We start from the raw sequence: 27,290 nt of genomic DNA, 5'->3' as shown, positions 1-27,290 counted from the left end.
GCTGAAATGGCCAACCCTTTCTACCAGATGCAGTCTGCCTCAGGAAGGGTACACTTTAAAACAAGGTGGCTCTCTACAGCTAAGGCAGACCCCAGGGAAGCTAACAGCTGGGGGCTGCCAGCTGGCCACACTCTCTGGAGTTGTAAAGCAAGTCCTTCCATGTAGTCTGGGTAGCACCTCTTTGCATCGTCCACAAAACACAGCAAGACATAATTCAACAATAGGAGATGTATTGACCTCTGTAAATAGACTGTTATCACAGGTATCAGGGTTGGTTGTTCCAGCAACTCAGGATATGATTTATGGCCCATTCTTCTTCCCCTCTCTACTCTGCTTTCAGTAGCATCTGCTTCAGTTTATGCCAGGTTTCCTGCAAGGTGGCAAAATGGCTGTAGCAATGCTTCTCACATCTACACACTTTGAACACTCACAAAGGAGACGGACACACATTCTATAGTCCCAAGGCAATTCTCAGGCTAGAAAAGAGAAAAAATATATACATTCATTTCTGGGGTGCCTGGGTGGCTCAGTTGGTTAAGCATCTGCCTTTGGCTCAGGTCATGATCCCAGGGTCCTCCCTCATCAGGCTCTCTGCTCATGGGGAGCCTGCTTCTTCCTCTACCCTTGTCCCTCCCCCTGCTCATGTTCCCTCTCTTTCTCTCTCTCCCTATCAAATAAAGTCTTTTAAATATATATACATTTATTTCTGTACTAGACACTCAACTCTACAATTCTTATCTTTTCAACTTTAGTCTAGGGCCATTATAAAGAACAAATCTTGCCATTTGCAACTATGTGGATGGAGCTAGAGAATATAATGCTAAGTAAAACAAGTCAGATAGGAAAAGACATACCATATGACTTCACTCCTCTGAAATTTAAGAAACAAACCAAGAACAAACTGGTGGTTGCCAGAGGGGAGGTATGGGGGCGAGGAGTTGGGAGTCGATAAAAGAGATTAGAAGTACACTTAGGATGAGCACTGAGTAATGTATAGAAATGCTGAGTCATTATATCATACACATGAAACTAATATAACTTTGTGTCAATTACAGTTCAATCAAAGAAAACTTATTTTTAGAAGTTAACATATAGTTACCAAATGACCCAGCAATTCTACTCCTAGGTATATGCCAAAAAGAATTAAAATCATATTTACATAAAAATTTGGACATAAAATGTTCATAGCAGCATTAGTCACAACAGCACAAAAGTGAAGTGCCTGGGTGGCTCAGTCAGTTAAGCATCTGCCTTCGGCTCAGGTCATGAATTCAGGGTCCTGGGATCGAGCCCCATGCTGAGCAGTCTGCTTCTCCCTCTCCTTCTGTCCCTCCCCCTGTTCATTCTCTCTCTCTTTCAAATAAATAAAATCTTTTTAAAAAAAAACAGCCAAAAAGTGGAAACAACCCAAATACCCATCAATTGATGACTGGATAAACAAAATGTGATATATACATAAGTGAACTATTAATTCAGCCATTAAAAGAGATGAAACACTGATGCATACTATATGACATGGACGAACCTTAAAAACACGCTAATGCAGCTTCCAGACCCAGACACTGTGGGTTAAAACTTCGGTTCCGCTTTTGAGTAGCAATGTGGCTTTAGACAAGTTAGCTCCCTGTGCCTCTTCTATAAAACGCTGTTAAACAATGATGCCTTATCCATGGACTGCAAGGAGGACTGAGTGTGTTCATACATGCAAAGCATTTAGGACAAAACATGAGAACAATGAAATGTTATTTGATTTTGTATTATTGTGTTTATTATCATTAATGTACTTAGCTGGAAAAACCACTTGAATCACAATATGGTGTTAGGATTGAATACAATGTTCTGCAGAACATCCAAGTGAAAAAATAAATAAATAAACTGGTCTACATGCATATTTCAAAGGAGAAAACTTGCACAATTTTAAGTGTGAAGCCTTTTCTTGTGAAACATCAAAAGCCCATTTTGCAAAATGTTGTCCTTTTATTACTTTGGTGCGCATCCTGTCAACTTAAAGAAATTTGTCCCCTTCCCCTAAAAAATAAAGTCAGATGGAGGCTGCATCTTTTCTGTTTATTTTCATTTCTAACATGTCTAGTATCTTCGGAGGTGGCTGGTAATGTCCAAATCTTTGTTCTTGTGGTTGATTCTTATGGAAAAAGCTAGCTTGTGTGGTTATTTAAGGATAAATATTTCTCCATTCTGGACAGTTTTGCTTACTTTTAGAAAAAAAAAAATCAGAGTGCCTGGGTGGTTTGGTTGGTTGAGTGTCCAACTGACTCTTGATCTTGGCTCAGGTCTTGATCTTAGGGTTGTGAGTTCAGGTCCTATGTTGGGCTCCATGCTGAGCATGGAGCCTTCTTTAATAAAAATAAGCAACAACAAAAAAAAACAAACGTGACATAACCCAAACTACAAATTATAGTTCGGAAGAGTGGAAGTCGTTGCCATTTCTGTAGCTTCAAATACCAAGACTACCTGGTTGCTTATGGAGCTCAAGCTGACCTTTTGTTGCTCTGCCCCCTAAAAGGGCATCTACTGCAGTGACTGCATGGGGCTGTTATGGGCTGACCTGTGTCCCTCAAAAAGATGTGAAGTCCTAGTCAATAAGACCTGTGAATGGAATCTGATTTAGAAATAGGGTCTTTGCAGATGATCACGTTAAGATGGGGTCATTTAGTGTCCTTATAAAAAGGGGAATTTGGGACTCAGAGATACACCCACATGGGGAAAACACCATATGAACACTGTCGTTGTGTTGCCACGAAGCCAGGGAACTACCTGAAGCGAGGAGAGACCTGGAACCACTCCTTCACTAAAACAAAAATGTTGTGCTAAGTGAAAGAAATCAGGTGCAAAGGCCACATACTGTATGATTCCAGTTATTTAAAATATGTGGAATAGGCAAATCTGCATAATGGGTACAGAGTTTATCTTGGAATGATTAAAATGTTCTGGAATTTGAGAGTGGTGATCTTGTATACCTTGTGAATATACTAAAAATCACAGGATTGTTCACTTTAAAGGATAAATTGTATAGTGTGTGAGTTAGATCTCAATTTAAAAATTCCTTATCCTTTAAAAAAAAGATATCATTTGAAACTTAAAAGGGAAAAATGTCTTTTATGGTAGGGAAAAGGGAAACAAATATGAATTAGGGAAACATGAATGTTATCTAGCTGATGACAGGTGAGAAGCAGCGCTTGCTGAAAAACTGAGAGGTTGAAATATGGGAGATAGCAGTGAATGGGCTCTTGGTTTAAGTTTTGGCTACACTGAGTTCAGATTTGGTTGCAGCCTATGGGCATGATCTTTAAATATGCTCAAGAATACCTCCTTGAGGGATGCCTGGGTGGTTTAGTCGGTTAAGTGTCTGCCTTCAGCTTGGGTCATGATCCCAGGGTCCTGGATTGAGTCCCACATCAGACTTCTTGTTCAGCTGGGAGACTGCTTTTCTCTTTGCCTATGCCTGCTTGTACTCTCTCTCTCTCAAATAAATAAATAAAATCTTTAAAAAACAAAACAAAACAAAAAAAAACCCCACACCTTAAAAAAAAAGAATACCTCCTTGATCACATTTTAATCAGTGAAGATAATTGTCATGACTGAGTCATTTTTCTGCCACAGTTGGGACTTCTTTAGGAATCCTGATAGCTTATCTTCATCATGAAGGTACTGAATACCGTGTGTGTGTGTGTGTGTTATCTCCAAAGCTCAACACTTAAGCGAGCCACTTGAAATTATAGAAATTGTCATTGCTAATATTATTGGCACAGTGAAGACATTATATCGCATCTCTTATTTTAAGTACTTATGTGAGCAGCTTTTCTCCTCAAATGTCAGCCAACTTCACTGTGGAAGAATGTATTCACTGCCCATTTCTTCATTGTATTAGACAGGACAGGTTAAAATTCCTTAACACAGAGACCCACATTTGTTTATTTCTCTTATGACAGTCCATATTGGTTCTAGTCAGCAGGCCAGTCTGTCACACAAGTTCACTTGAGAAGTCAGGCTGCTTCTATCTGTGGCCCCCTCCTCCTCTGAGGTCTTGTGCCCATTTATGTCCCACAGTGAAAGGGGGAAGCACATGGAAGAGAACATGTGAGAGATTTTATCACTCCAGCTGGAAAGCAATTGTTCCAGAACAATCAGATTGGTTTACCAGAGAAGTCAGCCCTGATGGCTTCATGCCACTATTGAATAAAGTTTTACAACACAAATCAAGTAGATAGACATCTCTGTTTTTATTGTGAGTACATATCTGCATGATCTAGCACACAAAAGTTCCATATTCACATTCTTTTATTTGTCTTATAATTTTAAAACCTCTTCTAGAGCATGCAACACTTGATCTCAGGGTCCTGAGTTTGAGTGGCACATTGGGCATAGAGTTTACTTAAACACACACACACACACACACACACACGCGTGCGCACACACAGCTTCTGATTGATCTATTTTCATTAGTTGCAACACAACAATAGTGAAAGAGACATAATTAAGCAAAGCTAACATTCAATATGCAGTTGATGCCAAAGTACACTAGCCAAGAGAAATGACACCCTGTGAAGTAGCACTTCTTGGGACAAATGAGAAGACAACTCGAGAACATAACAATTCATCGCAATGCTCAAGAGACTATCATGGTCAGGTGGTCTGTCATTGGCAGCATGGTGGCGCTTGCTAGACTGGCTTGCCACACTTCCATAGGTTTGGTCTGTAAGGAGACTGAATGGCTTTAGACAGTTTATTATTTACACAGACAAGTGAAAGATCCGCTTGGTGTCACCTTCCCGTAGGATGACACCAACCAGGAGAGGCTAGATAGGATCACAGGAACAGTGAGTTGCTCTGTTACTGAGGAAAAGGGCGGGGTGGGCAGGTGTAGGATACTGAGAGTGAGTGCCCTCTTAAATTTTGCCCACTGGGTGCCTTGCTTGCTTACCTTAGTCCTTCCCTGGTGAAGAGCCAACTCTAAATTACTGTCAAGCAGTTCTGTAGATTCACATAGAAGTTAGCAGCTTGCACCAGGGAGAAAGTTCTGCAGTCAACTAAAACTGGGGAACTAGATAAGAAATGACCTATGGCTCACACCTCCAAGGTAGATGTGAGAACCTGCCTTGAGACAACTCCACAACATGCTTATCAACTCTTGATCCAAGAAGAACTTCAGGCCATTCAGAGCTATTCAGTCTCGCCTACATGGCCTTCGTGGAAACACTCAAAGTTGCTAGGAGGCCTCTGTGGAGTTGTTCCCCTAGAGACCAGTATCTGAAATAAGAAGATGAAGCTGAATCTGTCACTTCCTGGAATAAGGAAAGCTAGGTTGTTCATGAAGTTTCTCCCAGGCAGAGCCGACTGTTGATCTTACATCATGTTTTTGAGCAAGACGGAGTTGAGAAGTTGGCAAATTTTCAGAGGAATCAGAGATGGATTTCACCTGTAGAAGCTGGCTTTTGTCGGATGTTGACACCGAGAGGCATGCACTGCATTGTATGTGATTGGCTGGCTATTAGAAATGAGGGCTGTCCTTGCTAGATTGGCTGTCTGTGATGGGTTGGATACCTTCAGACTGCTGCTTGTTCCCAGGGCTTCACGCCAATACTACTTTCTTGAGACTTAGAACCTGGTTTTATTCCCAAGAGGTAAAAGAATATGAAAATAGTCCCTTATCATTGCTGAGATTTGTGAAACACCAGTGAACAAAAGCATTCCATTGTTTCATTTTGTTTTCCTCTGAAACTTCCAGACTGCCTTCTGACTGCCTGATGGACTGACTGGGAGGGCCACCAGAGCTGATGGCATCTAGAAAAACCTTGTTTTGGTGGTGTGCTTTTGGAGGGAAGGGGCTGGGGCTGGGTTATTTTAATAGCTGCTCAATTCGAGGATGAATGATTAGAAATCACGATGCTTAGGAATGGCAGAAGAAGAAAAGAGGTCCCCCCCTTTTGTCTATTTTTTTTTAATCTATATGAGATGCCGGTTGTTAAATTTATTGCGGCAATCATTTTCCAATCGATGTGAGTCATTATGGGGTATACCTTTAACTTTATAGTGATGTATGTCAATTATATCCCAACAAAACTGGGGCAATTTTTTTTAAGGATTTTATTTATTTATTTGACAGAGATCACAAGTAGGCAGAGAGAGAGAGAGAGAGAGAGAAGCAGGCTCTCTGCTGAGATCATGACCTGAGCCGAAGGCAGAGGCTTTAACACACTGAGCCACCCAGACGCCCCAATGGGGAATTTTTTTTAAAGAAAGAAAGAGAAGGTTAGGGCAGACAAGATACCCACACATTTCACTAGGCTGCGCCGTTATAGTGAGACAGATAAAATTACTGTTCTGTAAGTGGTTGGTCCCATACCGGTTTAAATCAAATTCATGGTGCGTGTATTTCATGTCCCACGCCTGTGTTCTATCACCTGAATGGCGAGACCCCAGGTATCTATCCCTGTTAAGGATCATGAAGATGAAAACTGATGAGGACAGCTCCGCCAGCTTGGCGAACCCAGAAGTTGTCCAGAGAAGGCAGCGTTGCAAACTTGGACTTGCTTACGGTTGCACCCTTCTTCCACCGTCCTCTCTCATCCACGTCGTGCTAGGAACCAGCACGGAGAACGAGAGCACAAGCACCCGCCAAGAGCGGGGCTGGGGTCGTGGAGGAGGAGAAGCAGGTGGGAGGACTGGCTGCGGGAGGCGGCGCCCGGCTCACATTGGCCCTGCGGCCGCCCCTCCTCGCGGGGCCGAACCCGCGGGGTGGGGGGAACGCGGCATAGCCTAGTAGTGGGAGACGGAGGCGACTTTCGCGAGTGAGGAGACATGGCGGAGTACAAGCGGTTGCGGAACTGCCTGGCGCTGATCCGCCTCCGAAACCCGCCGGTCAACGCCATCAGGTAACCGGCTCGGTGGCCTCTGGCCCGCAGACGGCGAGCCCTTCGCCGCCTGCCTGCTCCGAGGCTTTCACCCCGCGGCTGTTTTGAACGCAGAAAGACACTGGCACAGACGGAACGGCGGCGCGCGGCGCGGCCTGGTGCTTGGGTTAGCTTTGTGAACGTTCGCTGCGAACTCTGATCGCGGTTTCGCTGGTGAGGGAACGGAGGCTCAGAGGCAGGCAGATGGCTACTAAGTGGGGGAGCTGGGCTCGGACCGGATCCACCGTGCCAGCTTCGTGCTCAGCCCTTCTGCTTGTTAGCCGCTTTGACTTCTCGAGTGTATGTTCTGTTCCAAAGGTAACAATGCTGACCGGACCTTGATCCCTCACTTCCCAGTCCCAAGCCCAGGCCACCCTACCAATGTGTGACTGAAAGATTTAAAAAGCCGATGAGAAGGTGGCTTCACATTTGTGGAATAAATAAACAAACAAACAAACAAACAAACAAAGGTCCTCATTAACTCCAAGTCAGTGAGAACAGGTGAATTGTGATGTGGCAGAGAAATGCAAAGTTCTTTCTCCTGATCTGTTCTAAACTGAAGGCCTTGGTGCTTCACTGGAAGATATGTTTGGAGAAAGCGCATTAAGTAGCATTTCCCAAAAAACGACTGTGCAGTTACCTTCTTTAATTTCATCGTGGAGCACCTTCCTTGGTAAACTTTCACACAGATGTGTGCAGTGTACTTAAACAGCCGTGCTTTCAAAACTGGTGGTTTTTCTGGTTTTTATTTAAAAAATGTTTAATTATATACATTTGGTTCTTGCATATCTTTGTTAAAAGGATAGTGATCCATCAGACCAGGAAAGAGCCACCCAACCTCAGAGCGTAGGATTAGCAGAAATTATAATTTACGAAGAACATACAAAACAAGCAGAAAGACCTTTGGTCAACATCCTTAGGACATACCACTGGAACAAAAAGAGACCGGACAATCAGAGAAAGACAAACATCATATGATCTCTCTGATATGAAGAATTTGAGAGGCGGGGTGGGGCGAAGGGAGGGGGAAAAATGAGACAAGATGGGATCGGGAGGGAGATAAACCACAAGAGACTCTTAATCTCACAAAACAAACTGAGGGCTGCTGGGGCTCGGGGTAGAGTTGTGGACATTGGGGAGGGTATGGGCTATGGTGAGGGCTGTGAATTGTGTAAGACTGATGATTCACAGACCTGTACTCCTGGGACCAATAATACATTACATGTTAATAGAAAAAAAGGAGAGAGAGAAACTGGAATGAGGAGGCCTGCTAATTTTAACTGAATTTTTATCTTAGTGTCATCAGATTTGATTTTATCATAAGTATTAGAATAATTCTTATTTTTAATACAAGTTATTGCATTTAATAATACAAAAGAGGTGCAGGAATAAAATCATAACAAGAATATGTCCAGTTTCTTGCCATTCTCAGAAAAAAAAAGCAAAATATCTGTTATTTCGTTTTGATGAAGAAAAATGTAAGTGATATGATTACATATCCATTTTGGACTTGTCTATGTTTTAGTTAGAGGTAGTAGACATTAGGACTCTGCGTCAGCCTCTGCTCATAATGCCAAACCATGCCCATCACGAACTTGGGGAAAAAGTTTCACAGTCTTATACCCGTAACTAGAAATATTTTCTCATAGTGATTTTAAGCGTTTCTCATATTTAGCCTGCCCCTTCCCCACCTCCCACCCCCACCCTGCAAGAGAAAAGTTTGTATCTACCTCCTAAATTTACCTATGCTGAAGATCCTAAAGTGTAGGACAAACAAAACTTATCCTTATGGGGCGCCTGGGTGGCTCAGTCTGTTAGGTGTCTGCCTCTTATTTCAGCCCAGGTCTTAATCTGGGGGAGCAGGTTGTGACTTCAAGCTCTGTATTGGGCAGAAACAAACAAACAACAAACAAACAAACAGCCCCCCCCTCCGAAAACCTCCCAAAACAGAACCCTTATCCTTACATGGTGTATGGTTTGTCATATTCTATTTTTCTCTTCTCTTCTATTTCTTTGATTTAAAAAATGCTGGTCACAAGCTACAAACTTAATATGATGACCTTTGGATTTAAAAAAACTGTCACATGAAAGACCTCCTAAAGCCACAGAAGCTAAAGAGCTTTGCTCAGCACCCATGAAAATGTTATCTTTACTCTAGACTCAAATTTCTCCACTCTTAGACAATATTAAAGGGAGAGAATAATTTCTTTTGTCTTGTTTTTTTAAGAAGTTCTTTTTTAAAAATATTTTATTTATTTATTTTATTTAAGAGAGAGAGAGAGAGAGAGAGCATGAGAGGGGAGAAGGTCAGAGGGAGAAGCTGACTCCCCGTGGAGCTGGGAGCCCGATTCAGGACTTAATTCCGGGACTGCATCCCAGGACTCCAGGATCATGACCTGAGCCGAAGGCAATGGCTTAACCAACTGAGCTGGCCAGGCGCCAGAGAAAATTATTTCTTAACCCATGTAAACTCATTGTTACAAGGCTGTGGTCCCTTTGTTGGATTGAATCTGGTAAAGCTGTGCCTGTTTACAGCCATTTTCATTTCCCTGTGTTTGATTTTTGCAAAATTAGCGAGACCGTAAGAGGTAAAAGAGTAGAGTTTGGTTGAAAGGGGGGAAGCTAGCCTCTTGTCCTCAGTGGCACTGATTTTGGCTACTTTTGCAACCATTATTTACCCAGAGGAAATATTTGCCTTTTGAACTTCTGAGTGTTCTGGATGGGTCCAAATCTCATTAGCAGATTTGGTTTCTTCCTTTCTTCCTTCCTTCTGTCCGTCCTTCCTTTCCTCCTCCTCTTCCTCCTCCTCCTTCTTTTTCACCTCCTCCTCCTTCTTTTAAGATTTATTTATTTATTTTAGGGGAATTTATTAATTATTTAGAGAGGGGGAGAGAGAGTGAGCGAGCACAGGGGGAGGGACAGAGGGAAAGAGAGAGAATCTCAAGCAGACTCCCTTCTGAGCACTGAGCCAACTCGGGACTCCATGTGGGGCTGGATGTGGTGGTGTGGGGGGAATTGTGTGGGGGTCTCAGTCCCATGACCCTGAGATCATGACCTGAGCCGAGATCAAGAGTGGTGCTTAACCCACAGAGCCCGGGTACTCCTAGTAGATTTGGTTTCTAATTAACCAGTCAAAGCCAAGAGGTTTTGTCTGGTGTCATCTAGGTTAAATGATGAAAAGTAACTAGGCAAAAAGGAGTTAATATATACCAGTATCTCCTTTATTTCCTGACATTTTAACTCATAGTTGTTGATCTGAGCAATTTCGCTTTTCTAGCAGTTTGTTGGTTTTTTAAAAAAAAAATTGTTTAAGTTTTTTTTTTCTTTTTCATCCTATATGCTAGAATAGATATTTTACCCAGAATGCTTAGAATTCCAGTGCAAAATTGGACTCTGGTTCTGTCGTTTTTCCTTTAAGCAATTCCTCATCACATTTCCTAGGTTCTCCTCCTTCTCCAACCCTTGACACTCATTGATCCTCTACTTCTTGACAAATTCTCTTCTCTTGATCTTTGTGACTTTGGGCTCCCTTGGTACTAAATCACTCTGCTGAGCCTCTCCCACTTCTTCAATGAGGGTGTATCCAGAGGATTTACCTTCAGCTCTCTTTTCCTTCAGCAGACTCATTTAATCTTGACTCTCTTCTGTAGATGACTCCCTCATTAAGGAAATGTAGCAGTTACATGCCTTTTCTTTCCCAGACTTTGCCTTTGCCTCTTAAATTAGTTAGTATTGGTTTCAGCTGTCAGAGACAGAAAACTCAAAAGAGTAGTGGATTAAACAAGGAAAGGTTGATTTCTTTCACAGCAGTGTCTTAGAATGGTATGACTGCTCCACAGTCATCAGCGACCCCGTCTGTTTATTTCTTGCTCTGCCATCCTCAATACATGGCTTCCACCTCTTGGTCCATGATGGCTGCTCATGATCTAGCCATCACATCCCCATTCCTGCCAGAAAAGGAAAAGAGAAAAGCATTCCCAATCCTTTAAGGACTCTTAAAGTATCATCTTATTGTCCAGGATTTAATGCCTTACACTGGCTTTACTGCATAACAGGCCAGAAAATGTAGTCTTCACTTTGGGCAGTCACGTATCCAGCTAAAAACTAGATGCGTCATACTTGAAAGAAAGTGGGAAGGGTTGGATATTTGGGGTGACTTGAAGCCCCTGACACATCTCTTAGGTTGTTTCTTTTAGACTATTTCAGTTTTCTTATATTTTGCTAGGATGACAAATTGTAAGTTCTTCTCTTTGTAAATGTCCACTTCACTTTCTTTGTACTTTTATTACAGCATATGGTGTGATATTTTGTTGTTTCCTAGAATGTTGTAAACTCCTTTTCTTGTACATAGAAGGTGTACAATAATATTTTAAAATTGATGAGTGCTGCTTCTAAGTGGTCAAAGTTACAACAAAGTTCAGGAAAATACTATTTTTAAAAAAGTTTATTCATTTATTTAGCTTCATGCTTAATTCAAAGTTGAAATATATATTATTTCTTTAAGATTTTTATTTATCTGAGACAGAGAGAGTGGGTGAGAGAGAGAGAACATGAGTGGGGCAGAGGGACAGAGGGAGAGGGAGAAGCAGGGTCCCCACCGAGCAGGGAGCCCAATGCGGGGCTCGATCCCAGATCTTGGGATCATGACCTGAGCTGAAGGCAGACTCTTAACCAAGTGAGCCACCCAGGCACCCTGACGTAGATATTATCAGTTGATTAAATTAGTGAAAACTGAATAGTAAGTAACTAAGGTTTTTATCCATTGTGTGTATGTTTCATTTTTCATTGTCAGAACAGGAAAAAACACTGAGATGGTAGAAATTAAATTCCTTTTTTAAAAATTTTTTAATTTATTTTCAGCGTAACAGTATTCCTTGTTTTTGCACCCAGTGCTCTATGCAATACGTGCCCTCCCTAATACCCACCACCTTGTTCCCCCAACCTCCCACCCCCCGCCCCTTCAAAACCCTCAGATTGTTTTTCAGAGTCCACAGTCTCTCATGGTTCACTTCCCTTCCAATTTCCCTCAACTCCCTTCTCCTCTCCATTCTAATGCCTCATGTGTTTTTTTTTTTTCTTTTAGTACAACTGTACTCCGTGGAATAAAAGTGGGACTGCAGAAAGCTCTAACAGACCATACAGTAAAAGCCATTGTGATTTGTGGAGCAGATGGCAAATTCTCTGCAGGTAACCAGTCTCTAACCCTCTCCTGCTGTCTCCGGAAACCAGCCACAAACTGAGACCGATAGTGCATGAGCTGTCTCTGTGGGTAATGCCGTAGGGTGGGTAAAGGATATGGGAGACTTGAGTGGGAATGAGAAACATTGTAGAGACACAGTCACAAGGAGACCCAGAGAAGATTCTGATCTTACTCTCCTTTATATTGGATTGGGCCTTTGGAAGACATTTAGTGCCAGGCTTGCTGGGTGTTATGCCTGCTAATATATACTAACTAACACTAACCACTAGCAGGTATGTTGGGACCTATGGGAGCTTGGGCAAATCCCTGTTATATCCTGAACCTCAATTTCTCTATTTAGAAGGTAGATAGTAGGGCCACCTGGGTGGCTCAGTTGGTTAAGCATCTGCCTTTGGCTCAGCTCATGATCCCAGGGTCCTGGGATTGAGCCCCATAGCAGGCTCCTTGCTCAGCGGGAAGTCTGTTTGTCCCTCTCCCTCTGCCCTCCCCGCTGCCCCCCACCACAAGCTTGTGCACTCTCTCTCTTTCTCATTTTGTTCTCTGTCTCTCAAATGTATAGAATCTTTTTAAAAATTAACATATAATGTATTATTTGTTTCAGGGGTACAGGTCTGTGATTCATCAGTCTTATACAACTCACAGCGCTCACCCTCCCCAATGTCCATCACCCAGCTACCCCATCCCCCCGACCCTGCTCCACTCCAGCAACCCTCAGTTTGTTTCCTGAGATTAAGAGTTTCTAATGGTTTGTCTCCCTCCCTGGTTTTGTCTTGCTTCATTTTTCCCTCCCTTCCCCTATGATCCTCTGTCTTGTTTCTCAAATTCTTCATATCAGGGAGATCATATGATAATTGTCTTTCTCTGATTGACTTATTTCTCTTAGCATAATACCCCCTATCACATCATTGCATATGGCAAGAGTTTGGGTTTTTTGATGGCTGCATAGTATTCCTGTGTGTGTGTGTGTGTGTGTGTGTGTATACTACATCTTCTTTATCCATTCATCTGCTGATGGACATCTAGGCTCTTTCCATTATTTGGCTTCAAATAAATAGAATCTTAAAAAAAGAAAGCAGATAGTAATATCTATCTTAACAAGTTTTTGTGATGTTATATGAGGTATATCTGGAAGTGTAGTGCCTTCCTATATCAGAAAATGTTCAGTAAATGTTATTTTTTATTTCACACAGCAACTTGAAATGGAGTTCATTTTTCTTCTGAAGGTCACACATCTCAGGGACCATGACAGTCTTTACTGGGTTACTCCATGAAGATGCAAAAATATTGAAAACATACGGCAAAAGAATCTGAAATAGGGATTCAGTGGTATTTGTGACAATTTTTCTCCTTTTCCCCACTGAATATGTTTATGCCCTTTGACAAAATCACGTGAATAGGAAGGTCTACGTGATCTTACTGCAGCCAAGGGAATTTAATGTATGTTCATTGAAACCTGAGAAGAAATAAGTGTTGGAATCATAACAATAAAGAAATGTAGAAATGTTAATCATTATAGTAGTTACCAGTTACCTTGCCTACTGTGTGCCGGTTGTATAGGTTATTTACTTATTAATAATGAAAACAGTATTTTTATACATATTATATTTTAATTCTCAGTAAATCTCCATTCACGGGTGAGAAAGATGAGCCTGAGAGAGATTAAAATACTATTATTAAAATACAGTTATTAAATGGCTTACTTTGTTGTTTGAAAAGTTGAGATCAGGAGCCGAAGATAGTGACTTTGTGGCATGGAAAGAGGGATCCCAATTATGTAGAACTTGATTACTTCTTTGTAAGAAAGGAGGTAGAAAAGAGAGAATGTAGTTAGAGCTCAATGACAGAAAAAATTATTCTAGAAAAGCATTAGGAGTTGTTAGACTTTCATTAAATTTGTCTCAATAAATTTCACTTAGAATACATTCACTGACAACAATGTCATTAAACTAGAAATCAATAACAAAACTATAACTAGAAATACCCATACATTTAGAAATTAAATTCATTTCTTAATAATCTCTGAGCCAAAGCAGAAATTGTAATAGAATTTAGAAAATATTTTGAACTAAATGATAGAGAAAATGAGACATATGTAACTTGAAGGATACAGCTAAAGCAAAGTTAACAGGAGATTTATTTATTTATTTATTTAATTTTTTTTTTAAAGATTTTATTTATTTATTTGACAGGCAGAGATCACAAGTAGGGGGAGAGGCAGGCAGAGAGAGAGGAGGAAGCAGGCTCCCTGCTGAGCAGAGAGCCCGATGTGGGGCTCGATCCCAGGACCCTTTGATCATGACCTGAGCTGAAGGCAGAGGCTTTAACCCACTGAGCCACCCAGGCACTAACAGGAGATTTATAACCATAAAGGTATTTATCAGAAAAGAAAACAGACTGAAATATAATGAGCTAAGCATCTGTATCAAGGAACTAACAAAACAAGCCGTGAAATAGACCCAATAAAGTAGAAGGAAGGGAATAATGAGGAGAAATTAATGAGATAGAAACAAATGTGATTCAAGATTAGGTCAAAATTAGTTCTTCCAAAGACTGGTAAATTTGACAAACCTCTGGAGAAGACTGATCAAGAAAAAAAAGAGAAGACACAATATACATGAGAAATGATGAATGGGCTATCACTGCAGATGCTGTAGCCATTAAAAAAGATAACACAAATATTATGAAAATATTATGGCTTCCCAGTATGACTCATGAGGAAATAGAAAGCCATTAAAGAAATTGAGTCAGTAATCAAAAATCTCACAAAATAAACTCTAGCCGCAGGTGACTCTTGGCAAGCCCTAACTAAAAAGTCAAGGAAAATATTATTCTAATTTTACACAAATTTTTTTTTTTTTAGGGAATATAAAAAGAGGGAACACTTCCCGTATTACTTTCCTAGGGCTGCGGTAACAAATGACTTAAACTAGGTGACTGAAAACAACAGAAATCTGTTCTCTCGTAGTTCTGGAGGGTAGAAGTTCAAAGTCAAGATATCTGCAAGGCCATTCTTACTCTGGAAGCTCTAGGGAAGAATCTTTCCTTGGTGTCTTCTCGCTTCTGTGGTTGCCGGCAGCACTTGGTGTTCCCTGGCTTGTTATTCTCTCACTCCTATCCCTGCCTCTCGCCCACGGCCCTCTCCCCTGTGTCCAGACTTCCCTGAGCTGAGACAGATCCATGCTTATCCAGTACGACCTCATCATTACTCAATTATATCTGCAAAGACCCTATTTCCAAATAAAGTGTCATAGGTTCAATCCAATACACTTTCCAATTCATTATGTGAGACTAGCATAACCTTGGTACCAACACCTGTCAATGCCTGTATGAAAAAGCAAAATTTGTGAATGAAATTTGCAATGGGAAAAAAAAAGGCAAAGTGAAAGGCCAGTTTCATTCACAAACCTAGATATAAAAAATCTTGAGCAATATATTATAAAATTGAATCTAACAAAGTATAAAAAGTAGAAGACATCACCTTTTCCCCCCGAAATACCAGATTGGTTGAACATTAGAAGATTAATTTATTTCATTCTATTAAAAGATTGGAAAAGAAAAAAACATGTGATTCTTTTTTTTCAAGAAATGCAGAAGAAAACATTTGATAAAATCTGACATGTACTAAAAATAATAATTCCTGGTAAAGTAGGTATAGAAAGAAAATGTCTTAATCCATTTTGGAAAATCTACAGCAAACATCAAATAAAATGATAAACTGAAAGCTCTCCTTCTGAGAAAGGAACAAGACATGGCTAGCTGCTATCACCATTTCTGTTTGACATTGTGCTTCAGGCCCTGGCCATCCCAGTAAGGCCAGAAAAACAATGAGAGGTATAGGGATTGGAAAGGAAAAAATGAAACTTCATTATTCAGAAGATATGATAGTGTTTGCAGAAAATAAAAATCTATTAGAAAACTACTAGAATTAATATGAGAATTTTGCTGGATATATAATCAATATCCAAAAATTAGTTACATCTCTATATGCCAGAAATACACAGTTAAACAGTGAAATCACTGTACTCTTATCTGTGCCTTGGTTTCTGTAAAATGGGATAATAATACTAACCTTATGCTGCAAGTGGAAGGAGGTATGTAGTATAACATTTAAGAATATGGGCTATGTAGTTAAACTGCCCAAGTTCAAATCCTTTTTCTACCAGTAATTAACTGGTCATATGTTTGAACTAGCCACTTCACAGCTCAAAGCCTTAACTTCCTGACCTGTAAAATGGGGATTGTTAAACACTTAAACTAGGTGTTAAGAAAATTAAGTAAGAGAATATATCAAACTACTTAGCACAGTGCCCAGTGTAAAGTGTTTATCCAGTTATGTGCTAATTGCTATCAGGATATGAATATTGTTTAAATCTAAAGTTACAGGGTGAAATAGATCTTGTTTTCCTTAAGCCAAAAAGAAATCTATATAAGAACAATAGTAATAACACTAGATTAGAATAGGAATATGATGAATGGGTAAGAAAAAAACATAATGCTAGGTAAGGAGCAGGTAGAAACAAAAACATGAATAGGCTGAATATGAAATGATTGCTTTAACTTTTTAACTTATACCAATAAATAAATAAATAAATATTTATTTATATGTCATATACTTATATATTATTTATATTTTATATATCTTAAATATTATATTTATAGTATAAATATTTATATTAATATAACATTAATATAATATTAAATATAAAATATAATGTGTAAATTATATATAATATAATATATTAATAATAGACATTATATATTATTTATTTTTATATATTTATTTATAAATAACTTATATTTATTTATTTGAGTGCAAAAAGGTGATTTTATTAAAGCCCAGGGACAGGACCCATGGGCAGAAAGAGCTACCCTTTTTGCTTTTTCAAAGATTTTATTTATTTCTTTGACAGAGAGAGAGAGAGAGCGCGTGCAAAATCGGGGGAGTGGCAGGCAAAGGGAGAAGAGGGCTCACTGCTGAACAAGGAGCCTGACATGGGGCTTGATCCCAGAACCCTAGGATCATGACCTGAGCGGAAGGCAGATGCTGAACTGACTAAGCCACCCAGGCACCCTTGCTTAATGTTTTTAAAGGATAGATAATGCTATAGGGAAAATGCTCAGTATTTATAATGTTATGTGAAAAAAGGAAAATATGAAAAATGATGTTATAGAATGCTCTCAGTATTGTTAAATGTATATTACAGTAAATTTTTGTTTAATTCAAAGTCATTTAAGAAAGGTGTTGAGATTAAAGGCTAAATAAATAGCTTACTGAAGGTCACAAAGCCATTTACATATATGCACTGGGAAACAACTAAGAATTCCTCCAAAATATTACATTGTTATCTCTGTGTGGTGATTTTTGAGGTGGTCTTTGTGTTTTTTATTACTTTGTATATTTTTAAAGTTTCCTGTAATGCATGTTTTGTTTTTTTAAGATTTTATTTATTTATTAGAGAGCGGGAGCACAAGCAGAGGGAGCAGCAGAGGGAGAGGGAGAAGTGGGCTTCCCACTTAGCAGGGAGCACGACTCAGAGTTGGATCCCAGGACCCTGGGGCTGACCTGAAGGCAGATGTGTAACCCACTGAACCACCCAGGCACCCCACATGTGTTATTTTTATGATTAGGAAAACATATAAATGTTGTTACTTTTCTTGATCACAAAAAAATCTATTATGAAAACATAATTCCAAGCTGGTTGATGAACATGTAATTCATAAATATGTATGTGTTTCTGCTGAAGTTTTATGTTGTAATGCCTTCATGCTCTTAACAAAGATATGGGTCTAACTTGCTGTGAATAGGGTTGGTGAGCAATACCATGCAAAAGATTAGGAAGGGCTGGCTCAACCTCAGAATCTCTGTTCCCCTTCTCTTTTTTTTTTTTTTTTAAAGATTTTTATGTATTGATTTATTTGAGAGAGAGAGAGAGAGTACACATTCAAGCAGGGGGAGAGGCAGAGGAGGAGGAAGAGTGAGAGGGAGAGAATCTCAAGCAGACCCTGCTGAGTGTGGAGTCTCACCTGGGGCTCAATCTCATGACCCTGAGATCATGACCTCAGCCAAAACCAAGAGTCGGCACTCAACCGACTAAACCCAGGTGTCCCCTGAGCTTTTTAATTTTTATAAAACATTTTTTTAAAGATTTTTACTTATTTATTTTAGAGAGAGAGCATGAGCGTGAGAGGCAGAGGGAGAGAGACTCAAGCAGACTCCATGCTGAGCAGGGAGCCTGATGCGGGGCTCAATCCCAGGACCCTGGGATCATGACCTGAGCTGAAACCAAGTCAGACACTTAGCCAACTATGCTACCCAGGTGCCCCTTAATTATTTAAAGGTAGGGTAGCTACCTGTCATATAGAAAGACAGACTTCAGAAGATTACAGGATTCCTGATAAAGATTTGGGGATTTTCTCTCATGTTGTTCTACGTTTTCCAGGCTGTTCTTTCTTCGCTGTGTGTCCACCCAAAAGATAAAATGTTTCATGGACCCTAAGAGCCTGAGATTCCTTGAGAGTTGTCTGTTACCTTATCACTATATAACAGAGCCCAAGTCTTTCTCAGCTTTCTTTTCCCTTGTCTGTGTCCTTAGGGGCTGATATCCACAGCTTTGGTACACCAAGAATGTCTGACCTCGTCCTGGGACATGTAGTAGATGAAATACAGAGAAATGAGAAGCCCGTGGTGGCGGCTATTCAAGGCCTGGCTTTAGGAGGGGGACTGGAGCTGGCCCTGGGCTGTCACTATAGGATTGCCCATGCAGAGGTAACAGCTAAAACTCCTTATGGGGCCTGGTGTGCGGGATTTTTCTTTAAGGCAAAATCTAAATGCTATGTATGCCTCAGAGGTGTTCATTTTAAAGGACAAGCTCACTGGGTAACAACTCATGTATTTTCAGCACTGGTTTTTCTGCTGCTGTGCCCCAGCACAGTGGAAGTAGTTGTTGAAAATATGTCTATTCCGATGGGTGAATGGCTATTACCCTGAGCCCCGTGACTGTCCCAATTGATTCCCCTTACCCTATCCCTTGGGTCTCCCTATGATCTACCACCTAAAGGGAAAGTCCTGGGTCACTCCTGGGCCCCCAGGACTCTGCTCCAGTAATATGGCTCAGGTCAGGTTCCTCTGAGCCATGTTCATGCAGTATGAGATAGAAAATAGTTTGACTATCATCCTGAGTATGTGTACTGCAAAAAAAAATTCTTTTAAGAGTTTATTTTTTCTTATTTGACAGAGACAGAGCAGGAGAACACAGGCAGGGGAAGCAGCAGACAGAGAGGGAGAAGCAGGCCCCCCACTGATCAGGGAGCCCAATGTGGGGCTCGATCCCAGGACCCTGATCTTGGATCATTACCTGAGCTGAAGGTAGTCGCCCAATTGACTGAGTCACCCAGGTGCCCCTAAAATTTTATGTCCTATCTCAAAGGTTTGAGTTTTTTGGTCCCTCATAATTATCAGTCCCTAAGAAGACAATTTTCTATTTGAAAATAGCACAAAACTGTAAATCCATTTGTTTCTGTAGATAGATACAATTTGGGCTATTAGATATGTAGATGAAGTCTGTGATACCAGTCTTACAATGGTAACGTTTTTGTAAATAACATGGTTTTATTTTTCCTTTTTTTTTAAAGATTTTATTTATTTAAAGATTTAATTTATTTATTTGACAGAGAGAGACACAGCAAGAGAGGAGACAAGCAGGGGGAGTGGGAGAGGGAGAACCAGGCTTCCTGCTGATCAGGGAGCCCGATGTGAGACTCAATCCCAGGACCCTGGGATCGTGACCTGAGCTGAAGGCAGACGCTTAATGACTGAGCCACCCAGGCGCCCTATAAGTAACTTAATTTTCTAATGATAATGATAATACCGATCATTGTAATAGACTAGAAAATACAGGAAACTGTAAAGATATAAACTAAGATCACCCATAAACTCACAGTACAGAAATAACTACTATTAGCATTCTATTTTGTTTTCTTCTGGTCTTTTTCCTACCTAGTATTTTTTTTCTTACACCTTTTTTTTCTTTGCTATCTTTTTAAAAAAAAAAATTTATTCTAGAGAGAAAGAGAGTACATGTGCTCATTTGTGTGCGTAAGTTGGGGGTGGGGGGAGAGGAAGACAATCTTCAGGCAGACTCCCACTGAGCTCAGAGCCCTGCTCAGGCTCCATCTCATGACCCATGACATCATGACCTGAGCCGAAACTAAGAGTCAGACACTTAACTGGACCCTTAACCAACGGAGCCATTCAGGCACCCTAAATTATCTTCATTTTCAAAAGCTAGTTTTGCCAGGTATAGAGCTGTTGTTTGATAGGTTTTTACCTGAAAGTAGGTTTTTACCTAAAAGTAAAAACACTGAAATGCTTTGAATACATCATCCCATTGCCTCTTGGCCTCTGTGGTTTCTGATGAGAAATTTGCTGTTATTCTTATTGTAAATAGTCCTTAAAACTATCATTTTAAATGGCTACATAATTTTGTCTTATAGCTATACCATAATTTATTTGTTTCCTTAGGGCATTTTAATTTTTTTTAAAGATTTTATTTATTTATTTGACAGACAGAGATCACAAGTAGGCAGAGAGGCAGCAGAGAGAGAGGAGGAAGCCGGCTCTCCGAGAAACAGAGAGCCCGATGTGGGGCTCGATCCCAGAGCCCCGGGATCATGACTGAGCTGAAGGCAGACTTTAACCCACTGAGCCACCCAGGCACCCCTCTTAGGGCATTTTAATTTTTATAAAGGCTTATGAATAAAGACGTATATCCTAAGTGCTCCTTTTTATGTGTCCCTCTTAATGTGCCTTCTGCACACCAAGTGCAGATCTAAGTTATGAGCAATAACTCAGCTGGGGATGGGGATGAATAGTGGTGGAAAAAATCATGACTGACTGTTAGGAAAGCCTTGTGTGAGAGAGGCTCAGATATTTATTTTGGAGCTGTGGGCATTACAATGTGGGTAAATGACAGTCTGTATTAAAGTGCTTTCCTCTTCCCATCCTGAACCTAGAAGATGACTAACAGAGCTCTAGCCTTTTTTTTTTTTTTTTTTTTAAACAGAGGGAGAGCATGTGTGCAGGGGTCGGGGGTGCTGGAGTCGGTGGGGGGGGATGGTGGAGGGCAAGCAGTGCAGACAGACGGAAAGGGAAAGAGAGAATCTCAAGCAGGCTCCACGCCCCAGCATGAGCCCAATGCAGGGCTTGATCTTACAACCCTGAGACCATGACCTGAACTGAAATCAAGAGCCAGACACTTACCCAACAGAGACACCCAGATGCCCCAAGCTTTACCCACTTTTAAATAGCCAGGAGTGGCATGTGATAAAGGACTCAAGCTCACTCTCTTGTCTGGACTGAGGTTGTTGCCTGATTATTTTTCTGCAATAGCTTTATTGAGATATAATTCAAATACCATATAATGCACTCATTTAAAGTGTACAATTGAATGGTGTATTAGCATATTCACGGAGTTGTGTAACCATTACCACAGTTGATTTTAGAACATTTTATTATTCCAAAAAGAAAATTCATACTCTTTAGGAGTAACCTACCATCTACCCTCTCCCCCAGTCCTTGACAACCACTAATCTTTCTGTCTGTATGGGTTTGCCCATTCTAGACATTTCATATGAATGGAATCATACAGCTTGTTGTCTTTTATGACTGGCTTCTATCACTTAGCATAATGTTTTCAAGGTTCACCCATGCTGTAGCCTGTATTAGTACTTCATTCCTTTCTACAGCCTAATAATATTCCCCTGTATGGATATACCACATTTTCTTTTTCCATTCATCCATTGATGGACATTTGGTTGTTTCCATTTTCTTGGCATTTTTGAATAATGGTGCTATGAAAATTTGTGTACTTTTTTTTTTTTTTTGGTGGGCATGTTTTCATTTCTCTTGTGTACATACCCAGGAGTGGAATTGCTGGGTCATATGGAGACTCTATGTTCAACATTTGAGGAACTGCCAAATTGTTTTCCAGAGTGTACCATTTTTTATTTCCACTAACAATATATGAAGGTTTTGTATTCTCTACCTCCTCTCTAACACTTGTTATTGTCTGTCTTTTTATTATAGTCATCCTATTGGATGTGAATTTGTGGCTTTGATTTGCATTTTCCCGATGGCTAATGATATTGAACATCTCTTCATGTGCTTATTGGCCCGTTTGTATCTCTTCTTTGGAGAAATGTCTATGCAGAGCCTTTGCCCCCTTTTAACTGGATTGTCTTTTTATTATTGAGTTGAAAAGTTCTTTATGTATTCTACATATATGATTAACAAACATTCTCTCCTATTCTGTGGGTTGTCTTTTTTAATTTCTTGGCTGCCTCACTCTTAGGGCTCCATAAAGCTGTTTCTGGAGAATATCATTTTTGTTGGCCCAAACAGCTCATAATGGAGTCAGAGAAAAAATGTGTAAGAAGTTAGAGATGTGTTTCAGCATGAAGCACAGCTTTGTTTATGCTGTTAATTAAGTAGAGTGTGGACTCATTTTCCCTGTATAATATTTGCTGTATATTATGAAACAGTGTTTTCAAGAGTGTGGGAAATCCAAGGGAATGGTTGCCTTGATTTTACAGGTCATCTCATTCTTATGATCTTCATGTCTTCAAACTTTGATAGGCTCAAATTGGCTTCCCAGAAGTTACATTAGGAATCCTTCCTGGTGCAAGAGGAACCCAGCTTCTCCCCAGACTCATTGGAGTTCCTGCTGCACTTGACTTAATTACCTCAGGTCAGTACAAACCCTGCCAACAACCGTCTAGAGCAATGTGAGGAACTGAATGAGAATGTAGAGAAATTCTAGATTGGCCATTCCCTACTCATGTAATCTTTTTTTTTTTTTTTTTAAGATTTTATTTATTTATTTGACAGACAGAGATCACAAGTAGGCAGAGAGGCAGACAGAGAGAGAGGGGGAAGCAGGCTCTCCACAAAGCAGAAAGCCCGATGCGGGGCTTGATCCCAGGACCCTGAGATCATGACCTGAGCTGAAGGCAGAGGCTTAACCCACCGAGCCACCCAGGCGCCCCATCTACTCATGTAATCTTAAGAGGATACTTCAACTTCTTTGACAATTGATTTTTCTCATCTGTAAAATGGAAAGAGTACCTTCCCTGAGAGCTTCTCAGACATTACCATGAAGACCACTTGTAAGTGCCTTCTAAATCAAAGTGTGTACAAAGCACCAGTTATATAGTTCAAGTGTCCACACACAGACACTGGTATTCATATAAGGTACATTATATTCAGACTCAATTTAGAAATTGTAATATAAATAAAAATTAAAACCAGAATTGTCACAGAAAGATTTCATGTGTCAGTGTGGAAAAGACTGAATTTTTCCTTTCACAGGCATTAAGATTTTAGCTACAAATAAAGATTGTTCTCTTTCACTAGGGAATGTGAACAGTACAACACTATAAAACATTTAAACACCCTAGATTTACCAAATATTGCTGAGACTTTTAAAGAGATTTCCTACTGAGGTAAGGTTGGAAGAAAGAGTCATGTTTTGGTTGACAATATTTCTTCGGGTCAAGAATTTGGGACTAGCTTAGCTCGATTCTAGCTCAGGGTTTCTCATGAAGTTGTAGTCAAGACATTGACTGGAGCTGTAGTCATCTGAAAACTTGAGTGGGGCTAAAGGATCTACTTCCAAGTGGGTTCCCTCACATGGATGGCTAGTGGATGCTGACTGTTGGCAGGAGGCTTCATTTCTTCTTTATGTGGACCTCTCCCTACAGCTGCCTGAGTGTCTTCACAACATGGGCAGTGGCTTCCTCTGGAGTCAGTGATCCAAGACAGAACAAGGCGAAAGCTGTGATGTCTTATGACCTAGCTTTGGAGTAATGCACCATCTTTTCTGATTGATTATGTATATACATAACAGATATATAATATACATGTATATATCTATACATGAGATATATATAATATATATGTATACATAATGTACATATGATCTTGCTTATAGAGGTCTTCCCTATTCAACATGGGAGGGGGCTTGAACACCAAGAGGCAAAACTCACTGGGAGTCACTTTGGAGGCTAGCTACCACAACTGTATACTCACACATATGCCTACCTATGACGTAAGTCATGTAAATAGTAGGTTAGATGGAGATAAGTGCCAAAGAGAAACATAAAACAGAAAGTGGGAATATAAAATGTTAGGGATAGAGGGGTAATATTTTAATATAAAATGTTAGGGATGGAGGGGTTAAAAAGGCTTTCCTATGAAATGATATCTGGGTGAAGACCTGAAAGAGGTGAGGAGGCTTATTATGCCAATATCTAGAGGAAAGTATTCCACGTGGAAAAAATAGCAAACGCAAAGCCCAGGAGGCTGTAGTATGCTTGGAAGTATCAAAGAACAGCAAGAAGGTTGATACAGCTGGAGTGAAGTGAGTAAGGGGAAGAGACATAGGAGATGAAGTGGCATCATATAGGGCTTTGAAGATGATAGAATGGGACTTTGGCTATTCTTCTAAATGAGGCAGAAAGGCATTGGAGTATTTTGAGCAGGGGAGTCACAAGCTCTCTTTTATGTTTTTTAAAAGATCACTCTGGCTGTTGAAAATACATTAACTGGAGGTAAGAGCAGAGGTAGGAAGGCTACATCATGATTAGCAACCTGCTCTAATCATCCAAGGGTGAGATGAGGAGAGCTGAGACCTGAGTGGGTAGCCATGCAGTCAAATTCTGCCCATGTTATGAGGGGAGAGCTAGCAGAATTTCGTGACCCATCAGAAGCAAGAGGTGCAAGAAAGAGGAGACAGAGTGATTCTGGTGGCCTGAGCAGCTGAAAGGATGGTGCCATTATTGAGATGGGGATTGTTGCTGGCGGGGTAGGTTGTAGGGAGAAATCACAAGAGCTTACTTTGGGACATGTTAAGTCTGAGAGGACTAAGGGACATCCAAGTGGAGATGTCAAGTAGGCAGTTGGACAAACTGGCTGGGGTTTAGGAGAGAGGTCTTCTGATCTCCTCTCGGCCTCCATTTTCTTATCAGTAACAATACCACACGGTTGCTTTAAAGAATAATGAAATTACAGGACTTGCTTCTGGTAGAGTAGCTGCCACACAGAAAACATTTAATGAACAGCAACTGTGACAGGCCAAATAATGCCACCACCACCACCACAGATGTCTTTGTCCTCATCCCCAGAACTGCTGAATATGTTACCTCACATTCAAAAGGGACTTTGTAGATGTGAATAACTTAAAAATCTTGAGAAGAGAGATTATTCTGGATTTTTCAGGTGGGCCCAATTCCTTACAAGCATCCTTAGAAGAGGGAGGCAGGAGGTCAGAGAGGAGAGAAGATGTTGCCAGCTGGCTCTGAAGATGGAGGAAGTGGTCACAAGCCAAGCGATGCAGGCAGCCTCTGGAGGCGGGGAAAGACTGTGCAACGGATTCTCCCTTAGAGCCCTCAGACAGTTTTGCTGACCTATTTCAGACTTCCAAACTAAGCTAAGCTAAGAAATGTGTGTTGTTTTAAGCTGCTACGTTTGTGGGAATTTGTAGAGGAGGCTAATACAGTACCTCTTGATAATGAAGCCATTAAGACTGTTAGTCTTTGGTTTGGAATTTTTTTTTTCTAACAGAGTATGCTAAAAAAAATTGTTATTGAAAGTCGAAGATCCCCTGCTGCTGTTAATGTTGAAAAAAAAAAACACCAACTTGGTAGGCACTGTGCCCATAGGAAGTTAATAAGTAAACATATTTAGATTAAATTAATGAGTAAATAGCTAACCTTTTTGGATCTTCTGGAAACCGTTAGAGAGCTAATTCTGGAAAGTGAAGCAATTAGGACAACCACCATTGCTTTTCCACACTTCCCTTAAAATGCTACCTGAAAACAGCTGAATCTTTCCCAGTAACCGCAAAAGAGAAGCTTGAGCCCACTCTGATTCGTTGCCTGGTGTTCTCTGTCCAATCCAATGACAAGGATACAGTGCCCTGCTCTTCTGCTTTTTCTTTTTAGGGTTTGTCCTCCTCGTTCACTGAACAGCATACAGAGTCTCTGCTCTGTTCTTGTAGAGCTTTGCTCCAGCCCGTGAATTTCTTTATGGTCATTCCCAGGACAGGGGTACTCTCAGGCTGTAGACTTTGAGGAGATACTTCTTAGTACCTAGAATAGTAAGGGAGATGTTGTGAGTGGCATCCTTATCCTACCTGCTTTTCAGGTGGGTTAAGTTCAGGTGAGTTTTCTCCGTATTTGAACAAGATATGGAGGGTAAATTTTAGTAGCCGGAGCTCCCAAGTAGCAATAATATATATCAGCAAATACAATTCAGGGACCCAAACCCACAGACAAACAAAAAAATCTTAACACTGAGCCCCAAACCTCTGAAAATATTCCGTGGTGTTAAAAGACTGAAACATTAATGTGAAACAGATGAAAGAAAATGAAAATCTTAGAAAATAATCTAACTTAGAAAATACTGCATTTGTTCAATAAGAACCTCCTGTCTAAAATCAAAACACTAGGCCAAATAACTTCTTTTCAAAGCAATGAAAAGAGGACTTGATCGGACAGACAATTCAATCAGCAAGTGCAGGATAAATAGAGATCCTTTTTTGAAATTCAGAATCTAACATAAAAATAGAGAAGGTATGTATTCGAGGTCTCTGCTTTGAATAACAAGAGTTCCCAAAGCATGAAGCAAAAAGGTGAGAAGTGGTAACCAAAGGAAAAAACAGAAGAAACTCTTCAGATATGAAATGGAGCCAGAGGTCACATTTCAGCAAGTTCACCATTTTCTTGGAAAAAATGATGAGATTTCAATTGCCTGATATATCTTTGGTTAAGATTTTAAACTTCCAGGAAATGGAATCCTGCAAGCTCCCGAAAGATAATAACAAAACAAAAGATTACTTTCAAAATAACTACAATTACTCCAGCCACAAATAAACATTAACTATAGGGAACATTGGTATACTATCCTAGTACCCAAGGTTCTGAGGCAGAGCTGGTGTGTATCAAATCAGATCATACGCAGTTCTAGTGCATGACTGTTGCATACGCTTGTTATATTTTTTTAAAGATTTATTTATTTGTCAGAGAGAGAGAGAGATCACAAGTAGGCAGAGAAGCAGGCAGAGGCAGAGAGAGAAGCAGGCTGCCCGCTGAGAAAGGAGCCCGATGTGGGACTAGATCCCAGG

General features: G+C 40.4%; 1 protein-coding gene across 3 annotated transcripts in view; it reads left to right on the top strand.

Annotated features, from left to right (window-relative positions):
- The first annotated feature begins 6,677 nt into the window (after positions 1 to 6,677).
- The window catches only part of EHHADH (enoyl-CoA hydratase and 3-hydroxyacyl CoA dehydrogenase), a 48,633-nt gene continuing 28,020 nt past the window's right edge, over positions 6,678 to 27,290 (top strand). The window contains exons 1-4 of one of the 3 annotated variants that reach the window (XM_047732039.1): positions 6,678 to 6,893; positions 11,995 to 12,098; positions 18,705 to 18,877; positions 22,745 to 22,856. In XM_047732039.1, the coding sequence (XP_047587995.1) occupies positions 6,820 to 6,893; positions 11,995 to 12,098; positions 18,705 to 18,877; positions 22,745 to 22,856 (463 nt within the window). In that variant the 5' untranslated portion in view covers positions 6,678 to 6,819. The other 2 variants (XM_047732046.1, XM_047732054.1) reach the window with 2 other exon arrangements.

The sequence above is a fragment of the Lutra lutra genome, chromosome 1 (genome assembly GCF_902655055.1).
Source record: "Lutra lutra chromosome 1, mLutLut1.2, whole genome shotgun sequence".
In the NCBI taxonomy this organism is placed as follows: domain Eukaryota; kingdom Metazoa; phylum Chordata; class Mammalia; order Carnivora; family Mustelidae; genus Lutra; species Lutra lutra.
This window is presented reverse-complemented; position numbering and strand designations above follow the sequence as displayed.